The following is a 9,197-nucleotide window of genomic DNA, read 5'->3' on the forward strand; positions in this document are numbered from 1 at the left end:
ATATTTGGGGTCACTTATATAGACTATCATATCATCTGCAAATAGTGAAAGTTTGACGTCTTCCTTCCCCATTTGTATCCCCTTAATCTCCTTTTGTTGTCTTATTGCTTTAGCTAGACATTCGAGTACTATATTGAATAGTTATGAAGAGAGTGGGCAGCCTTGCTTTAGGTCCCTCTATGCTATACTTCCCCCCTCTTGTGGCTTCCTTTGCTCAGCATTTTACCTTCTCATATTACCCACATTGACATAAATGGCAGGATCTGATACTGTTCGTGATGCTTTAATAGGCAGTTAGAACCTAACTCAACAGCCCCTGGTGCCTCACCCCAAATGGTCAGATTCACAAAAGGAAGCCAATGGTGTTATAAAACATAGTGGTCTATCCTCTTAACTATTCAAATAAGAGGCTACACAAATGGCCCAAGAGACAAGGCCAGATAATATTTCTTAATGACTGTAAAAATGGACCCCATTCACTGCAATGCAAGGGACTCTCTCAGAATTCACCTGTTGTCTGTCTGCCCAAAGTGACCATTATTCTTAAAACTTCCATATCAATCCGGCCAGGCAAATATTTTACCCTGCTCCTCAGGCTCCTTCATCTCAACATGACAACTTTAATAACGAGCAGGTCCTCAGACCTTACACAAGGAATTTCTGTCTTGTCTTTGAGATCCTGCTGGATGTCAGTCAGGAGAACTGCAAAGACTCACCTCAGGCAGGTCAAGTCTAGTGGTGACCAGCTCTAGTTTGTGGGTTGTCATGTTAGAACATGTGTCCCTCCAAATCCATGTTGTATCTTCATTCCTAAAGGAATGATAATATTGAGATTGGGGCCTTTGGAGGTACCAACCCAGGAGGTTCACCATCATGACAGGATGTGTTGCCTATAGAACAGGGCCTGAAAGAGAGTACAATCCTTCCCAGGATCATGTGAGAACATATAACAAACTGTCATGTTAGAACAAGAAAGCAGCCCTCATATATCCCAAAATATACCTCATGCATCCCAAATATCCTAATCTTAACATATCTACCCAATAAAACACAGAGTTTTAGGGGCCCATGTTTTCATTGTTACCATTTCTGTTGTTACTACTGTTAAAGTGGAGCCAGTTCTGCCTAGGGTTTGCTTGTGATATATCCCATGTAGACATCTTTGTGTTTGAACTTGTGCTCTCCAGCAGGTAATTCTGTCTTGGGAAGTTGGGGTCTAGCTTTAGGAGGTGGGGTCTAGCTCCAGGAAGTAGTTTGTTAGCCTGGTGTTGGAGGTGGGGTGACCACAAGTACAGTGTAAGCAGCCACATGCTAACACCAACTACGCTTGCCACCATGCTTTCCCTGTTCTCACAAAGTGTGAGCCCAAACAAACCTTCCTTATGTTACTTTCTGTGGCACACTTGATAGCAGTGACTGCAGAGTAGCTAACACAGTCCTTTGACAGGAGTGTGCCCATCCCTCATTGGTCCATGGCTTGCTCTGACCTCACAAGGAGCCACTGTGATGAATGACTGACACTTGTGCATATAACACCCTGCCTAGGGCTGGGTTTTGTCCTTCTAGTACAGAGAGCTGTTGGGTGGTGATCTGTGGGACTTGGACGTGGGTGAAAGTTTTGGACCTGGATATTGGTGAAGTTTTGGACTCAGATGCTGGTGACTTGTTGTACTTAACAGAGTGAGTTTTTCTCTCATGTTGCTGGTTGTGCTTTGGGGGTATTGGTTTTCATTTTTCATTTTCTTTTTTGTAATTTATGTTTCTGGTTTTAGATGTTAATTTTTACATATTTTAAATTTTCTTTGTTAACTCTCCTCCAATTTTCTTTTTAAAGTTTTTGTTAGTAAATATTAAGCATAAAAAGTAAAAAAAATATTCACTGTAACATTTCTGTATCTGCACATAATGTACTTTGATAATATTCACCTACTCTATAAACTTACCTCCTCCTCTTTCCCCCTTCACATCCCTAATACTCCCTTTTACTATCAGGTCTGCTCCCCAACCTGAGATCCAAGATTTGAAAACAAATGTCTTTGTGCGACGGGCTTGTAATCCACAACACCATGATTTCCAGGTCCATGCATTTTTCCCCTGAAAAATGACAATTTCACTCTTTCTGGCTGAGTATATGATTCTTGCCCTTCTGTTTCTGCACAACATTGCTAATCAGTTGGCATATGTTACAGCCCTTACATGACTGGGTGAACCCATCTTCATCATGAAGTATGGTCCTTTTAAGTGCTTTTGAATTTTGTGTGAAGTATTAAGTACTCTAAGGACTGTTGCATCTGTGGTTCACCAAGGACATTAATTATACCTTCCTCTTGTTACTGTATCCACCTGGTTTGGGTACCTGAGTAATACAGGCTTCTAGGATGAGTCTGGAAGCATCCTTCCCCTTTTAATTTCATGCAGTCATCTGAGAAGCATTGGTATCTTGGTGATATTTCATGTATTCTCTAACAAATCTTTCCTGAAGATCATTAAGACAAATAAGGCAGCCACTAGAGAGATTTCTTACCTCTAGCCATCCTCAAACTGAAAGGGTATGAGTCTGTCTCCAGGAATTCTCAGACTGAATACAATGAGCTCCTATCTCCTCCCACCTTATATTCCTCTCTCAGCCCAGCCATATCCTTTCCTGTCTCCACATTCCTAGTACTGGGATTAAAGGTGTGAGCTATCACCAGCTGGCTCTGTTTTTCTTTTAGACTGGATCAATCTCATGTAGCCCAGAGTGGCTTTTAACTCACAGAGATCCATCTGCCTCTGCCTCTCAAATGCTGGGATTAAAAGTGTGAGCCATCAACACCTGGCCTCTATGGCTAGCTAGTGGCTTAGCTCCACATTCTGATCTTCAAGCAAGCTTTATTTTTTAGATCACAAACAAAACATCACCACAGGTGTGAATTCTTCTTTAAAGGTCTGATAGAAATCACCAATGAGTTTGTCTGGTTCTGGACTTTTTTGTTTGAAAAGAGATTATTTTAAATTGCTATTTCGATTTTTTAAAAGGGTTTTTTTGAAAATTTTGTACAATATATTTTGGTCATGTTCATCCCTTCTTCCAGTTCCTCCCAGATCTCCTATACTCCCTTTCCTACCACCCATGTTTGACTTTTTGTTTTGTTTTTGGCCATTGAGTACAGTTTCTGTTGTCCTTATACTCTTGGATATATGGCCTTCCACTGGAGAGTAGTCAGTCCCACCTACCAGGGGCCACACCCTTAAAATGTATTCTCCCTCCCCTGGAATCTATCAGTTGTCAATAGCTCATCAGGAGTGTGACTTCTTGTCCTACCTACCCTCTTCATGGAGAAATATTTGTCTGGAGTGAGCTGCTTAAGCAGGTCACAAGGCTGTAAACTCAGATGAGCAACTGCCCTGCTTTATCCAGAAAACAGTTTGTATTGTCATCCACTGCCTCTGACTGTGACAGTCTTTCAGTTTAGGTGTTTTATATCTTCTTAGTTGAGTTTTGGTAGCTAATGTGTGTATAGAAGTTTATTCTAGATTTTTCCAATTCACTGAAACATTTTAGAAACATTCCCTAGTGATTGTCTAGAAATCTGGATTTCAGTTGTATCTCTGATAATGCCATGTTATTTTGTTTCCATATTATTAACTTGCATCTTCAATTTTTTTCTATTAGTTTCTTATTTTGTCACTAATATAATTAATTTGTATCTTCAATTTTACATTAGTTATTTTGGTTAAGACCAGATCAGTTATATTTATTCTTAAAATAATCAAGTCTTTGTTACATTGGTATTTGTAATTTAGTTTCCATTTCACCAAATTTTGCTCTGAACTTGAGATTTCTTCTATTTCTTTTGGGTTTGGTTTGTTCTTGTTTTCCTATGACCTTGACGTGTGTCATTAGGTTATTTTAGATATCCATCATATTTTTTAACTGCAGGAATTTATAGCTATAAATGTTTCTCCTAGACCTGCTTTTGATTAATTTTTATCTTGCATCACTAGTTCGTGTTGGTACAAGCATTTATATCAACAAAGATGAAGAAGTGGGAAATGGCTCAAGGCAAAACCCTACAGCACAACTCCTTTCACGAAGAGGCTTTAACAGAGCACTATAAAATCCTAAAGACCCTTGGCCGAGGAGCATTCGGAGAAGTAAAATTGGCTAGCCATCTACTCACCCAGACAAGGGTAGCAGTAAAAGTTCTTCCAAAAGGCACAAAGAATATCTTCGTCAAATCAGAAATTGAAATAATGAAATCTCTAGACCATCCCAATATCATTAAACTTTTACACATAATTGACACCACAAATAACACTTACATGGTTATGGAACATGCCACAGGTGGAGAGCTAATGAACAGGATTGTGGAGTTTGGCTACCTACAGGAGGATGAGTCCCGTAAGGTATTTAAACAGATGGTATGTGCCCTTCAGTATTGTCACAGGAAAGGGATTGCTCACAGGGATCTAAAGCCAGAAAATATTTTAGTGGATGGCAAAGGCAATATAAAACTCAGTGATTTTGGGTTGGGCACCAAGCTTACCATGGGGCAGAAGCTAGCATATTTCTGCGGGACCCTTCCTTATTGTGCCCCAGAACTCTTTGAAGGTGGAGGCTACGATGGCCGAGCAATTGACATCTGGAGTCTGGGGGTTGTCCTCTACTTTATGTCAACAGGGTGCCTCCCTTTCAAGGGAGTTACCTTTGGAGGACTAAAGGAGAAGATCTTGGCAGGAAAGTACTCTGTTGAATTCAAGCTGTCGCCAGAGCTTTGGGATGTTATTGCTAAGTTGTTAACTGTAAATCCTGGACAAAGACCAAGAATAGATGACATTGTGGATTTTCAATGGCTAAAGCATGGCAGTGAAGGTTCTCCCAATCCCTTTAGAGAGAACAATGAGGACTGCTACCCAGACCCCACTGTGATGGTCATCATGGGCGTCATGGGTTATAAGCAAGGAGAGATAATGGAAGCTTTACAGGAGAAGAAGTTTGATCAGGTGATGGCCACCTACTTGATCCTTAGGCAGCAGTCACCCTGGCAAGATGACTTGATAAAAGATCTTCAGTCCAAGCAGTCTTCTAAAATTTTGAACGTTACAGGCCTTCCCACAATACCTAAAGTGGCTCTAAAGAGGGGATCTAGTGTCCCTATCCTTCCCACTTCTTCCATTTTGCCCACTCTACCTGAGAGTCCTGAGAACGACCAAAAGGGGAGAACACAGAACAGTATGCCTCCCACCGTGAACTGCCCTAACAAGAAAATAGCCCCAGTTCCCAGAATCTGCCCCCATCATGTACACGAGGCTAACTTCATGAATAGCACTTGGGGGGATTCAGTGAGCACTATTAACACCTCTGATGAAATATGTACCAGAATGTCTTCAAGACTGGAATCTTATTCTAACAAGTTATCCCTGAATGTGTCCAAAGCTGGCCCTAACAAATCAAAGAACAAGGTGTCCTCACAGGAGGTTTTATCTCATCACACTCCAATGGAGAAAGTTCAGTGCAAAGACATCAACATACCAAGTAAAAATATCAGCTCTTCTCTCCGACAAACCTCACATCAGGAAGACCTCAGAGCTACAGCCAGTCGGAGAGATGAAAAGATCATTTCATCTCTCCCACAAACTGAACCTCAGGAGGACCTCAGGGAACAGCCCCACAGTGTGGCTACAGCTGCTTCAAAGAGCAACAGGACCTCACAGGATAGATCACCCCCATTCTCCAGCAAGGAGGCCCAGAATGAGGGTCCCATTGTACAAGAAAAAGACCTTAGCCCATCCTCCCCAGGAACACCCCAGGGACACCTCAGTGGCCGGAGCCAGACTGCACCCAGAGCCCCCTTTAGAAAGCGCGTTTGGAAGAGCCTACAGAGCACTATTATAAAAGGCCTAAGAAGTTTGTGTTGCTGCCTACCAACGGAAAAGAGGGAGCGCGTAGGCTGCAACAAAATCCTGCCTGTGAGCTTAAAGGACCACGGAGGCAGCCAAGGTGACAGGTAGGTGGAGAGGCTCCAATGCACTTATGTATCTTGGCCTCTTTTTTTTTTTAAATGATGTTCTTTCCTTTAAAGAAAAAAATATTTATTTACTATATGTGTGTGGAAGTTAACTTGCAGGACTCAGTACTGTCTTTATACCATGTGGGTCCTAGTCAATGAATTAAGGTCCCCAGGCTTGGGGTCAAGGACCTTTACTCTCTACGCTGTTTCCTGGACTAAATGATATGCTTTTAAATAAACAGATTGTAGGAATAGGTGATACTATACTATCACACCAGAAAGCAAATCCCATAGTATCCTTCCTGAGAAACTTGACCTAGATGTAGATAGACAGCAGAGGAGAGTGGCCCGAGGCTGGGCAAGGATGAGGAGAAGAGTGGGTGAAGAGAGCAATGGGGCAGACGCTCAGGAGGAATCAGACTGAGGGGCCAGCACTGCACAGGCCAGCACAGCCAAGCAGAAGACCTGCATATTCTCCTAAGAGGCCTCTTTCTTGTGTCTGTTTCAAGTGCTGTTGGAGGCACTGTGCTCCCCCTAAGCTGAAACTAACAAGTGGAGAGCGGCATGCTGAAGATGCACATGGCAGGAGAGAGCCAGGTAGGAAGTTCAGAAGGCTGTGTGCCATGGGAAGCTGTGTTCATATCACAGGCTGAAACTAGGAACAAAGGGTTCCTGTGTCTGCAGATGAAGACAGGGGAGGAGGGGGCATGCCACACCCTTCTCAGATCACCTGGACCCTGAGGACTGAGAAAGGATTCTGGGAGGCAGGTCTGACAGACTCATGATCCTTCTGATTCTCCCTTGTAGGTAGGTTCATGATGGCTGATGGTGCCACAATTGTGCCAGTAAAGTGAAGTACTCTGTGGGACCAGAGGTCCTTTAAACAAGGATCCATGGAGTGCTGTGACCATTAGAAAAACAGGCCACAGAGGACCTTCTATGAACAGTAAGATCGTCAGTCCAGCTACCTGTCTCCAGGTGTACCTGTGAGCCATTAGAAGAGACAGCGGCACTAGAAAGAGAAGAGGACCACAGGGGGCCTGACCCGTTTTTATGTGTTCAAGATGAACATTGCTGACCAAATTGGAGCCAGAAACAGAGGAATGAGTTTGCATGGAGTGTCCATTTTGTGCTCATTTGGGAAGGTAGAGTGTGTGGGAACAGGTGAGTCCATTAGTAATGGTGCAGCTCTCAGCACCATCCTGAACTACTAGACAGCTCGCTTCCTGTCCCCACCAGATCCAGACACCTTCACAACCAACCCCAGCACTATTATTGGTGAACCTGCTTGTTGCTTTGCAACCTGAGTCATCACACACACACACACACACACACACACACACACACACACACACATGCTTCTTCCAGTATACCTGTGTACAGTTGACACTAGTGAAGTTTGTTTGAACTGGAGAGTACTCCCATTCAAGCAAGATAATTTCATGTTCCTTGTGATTTCCTTCCTGGAAATGCCTCAAATTCCTCTAACTCAGCTTGTTCCTGTGTCCATCCCCAATGCAATCACTTACCACCCTGCTCTACTGCTTTGCAGGAGCCATGTGAAGCCAGCACATGCCATGGTGCACATTTTGCCCTAGGGCATCCGGTCGTGTGCAAGGTAAGGCCCACCAGCTGTGCTTTCAGTGGAAGCAAGGTGAAGTCTGGAGTGTCTGACAGTTGGATTCAGAGATGGAGCTGGTTCCAAGCGTGATCGTGGATAGAACCTGTTGATGGAAAACTAATGGAAACCCCCAGCCTGACAGTGAGGGTGTTCCTCTGGGTGGCTCATGGTCTCCTGCCATATTCCTACCTCCTAAAATAACTCAGAGACACTTAAAGTGATTTAGGGATCAGATTCACACTCCTCCTTTAGGCCCAAACTGTAGTACAACCAAAACCACACTTTAATACACCCCAAGATATTATTTTCAACACAAAGATCCCAGCTGTTTTCTTTCTGACATCCTGTAGGGACATTGCTGTTGCTGAGGCTTTGTGTCCCCAGGCAGCAGGCTGGGAAAGACCTTTGCTGCCTGTGTCACTCTATGCTGGGGCTACCAAGGAGACTCCTGGGACTACACCCAGCAAGGAACATTTTCAAGGGGATGGTGCTTAGAGCCAGAGATGCCACTCAAGCCCTAACACACTGGAAGGAACAGGGACACACAGGTGATGCTCCTCTGCTCAGGCCATGGGGAAGATGTGATTGGTTACAGGGTGATGTTCAACTGAACATTTGGTCATCTTACCAAAATGCCTTGTTATCAGGTCTCCTTGATGGAAAAGGTTTCTTCTGATTGACAGAGAAGTTGGGCCAGAGACTTACAAGCAGATGGACTAAGAGGAACAAGGGAAAATGTCTACTGATCCAGGTAGCACACAGGTCCTTGTTCTAAACTTGTTTTGGGGAAATAGTGTCTGAGGCAACTCGGAGACTTACCTCACTGAGGGCAATGCCTCTCTGTCCTGGCAGGAGCCATGTGAGAGTGAGGTGCTACTCAATCCCCTCCATCTACTGTATGGAGTCATCTGCTGTTACTGTTCCTTGATCACCTAGGCAGGGACACCACTTCTCCATCAGAAATACTTCTGGCTGCAAGGGACAGACCTAAGGAACACTGACAGTAATTTGAGGGCTTTTTGTAGTGGGGCCCCTTTTAGAGAGTGACATCAACCAATACCTAGAGAACTGAACCATGAAGAGAGTCTCTAAGAAAAAGTCCTAGATAGTGAAAGCTGAGTGACTGATGACTTTATGTATTGTGTATCCAGGTGAAGATCAGCCATTGAGGACATGCTCAGAGAGCTGGCCATAAGATTCCTCTGCAGAAGTGTTACCAAGAAAGACAGGCACCAGACAAAAAGATATATGGCACAAATATCTCTGAATAAGGAGACTTTTCTTACTACAATAAATTCATTTGTACATTTGAAGCACATGCTCTGATGTCCTGATTTATATCTATATGAATATTTTGATAGTGGAATTGGTCAGCATGTCTATCTTCCGAATGCACCATTTCTCCCTGTGGTGAGAGCAGCACTCATTCTCCATGATGTACTTTGGTCTTCATTCTGTGCATTAGATCTCACCCTCTTCCTCCTACATACTGCCTAGTCTACACCCTGGGAACATTTCTCCATCCCGCTATTATCACTAATGGAGAATTTTGTTTTATGCTCCACATATGAAGTATTTCTCTC

The 9,197-nt window shown here is 43.5% G+C and overlaps 1 protein-coding gene and 1 long non-coding RNA gene across 2 annotated transcripts; both read left to right on the top strand.

The window, feature by feature from the left end:
- The first annotated feature begins 1,556 nt into the window (after positions 1-1,556).
- On the top strand, positions 1,557-6,580 carry LOC114692723 (sperm motility kinase X-like). The gene is made up of 3 exons (XM_037204377.1): positions 1,557-1,680; positions 3,988-5,990; positions 6,503-6,580. Exons 2-3 carry the CDS (start codon positions 4,021-4,023, stop codon positions 6,534-6,536), a joined length of 2,004 nt encoding a protein of 667 aa, XP_037060272.1. The 5' UTR covers positions 1,557-1,680; positions 3,988-4,020; the 3' UTR covers positions 6,537-6,580.
- Positions 6,581-7,617: 1,037 nt separating this feature from the next.
- LOC119087754 lies at positions 7,618-8,932 on the top strand. The gene is made up of 3 exons (XR_005091228.1): positions 7,618-8,162; positions 8,262-8,365; positions 8,766-8,932. It is a non-coding gene; the product is annotated as an uncharacterized LOC119087754 (long non-coding RNA).
- The last annotated feature ends 265 nt before the right edge of the window (positions 8,933-9,197 follow it).

This window comes from Peromyscus leucopus, chromosome 4 (assembly GCF_004664715.2).
Source record: "Peromyscus leucopus breed LL Stock chromosome 4, UCI_PerLeu_2.1, whole genome shotgun sequence".
NCBI lineage: Eukaryota > Metazoa > Chordata > Mammalia > Rodentia > Cricetidae > Peromyscus > Peromyscus leucopus.

Coding starts and splice junctions, on each gene's coding strand:
- LOC114692723 (XM_037204377.1), top strand. CDS start 4,021: ATGAAGAAGTGGGAAATGGCTCAAGGCAAAACCCTACAGCACAACTCC. Junction 5,991..6,502: donor GGAGGCAGCCAAGGTGACAG/GTAGGTGGAGAG, acceptor GTCTGTTTCAAG/TGCTGTTGGAGGCACTGTGC.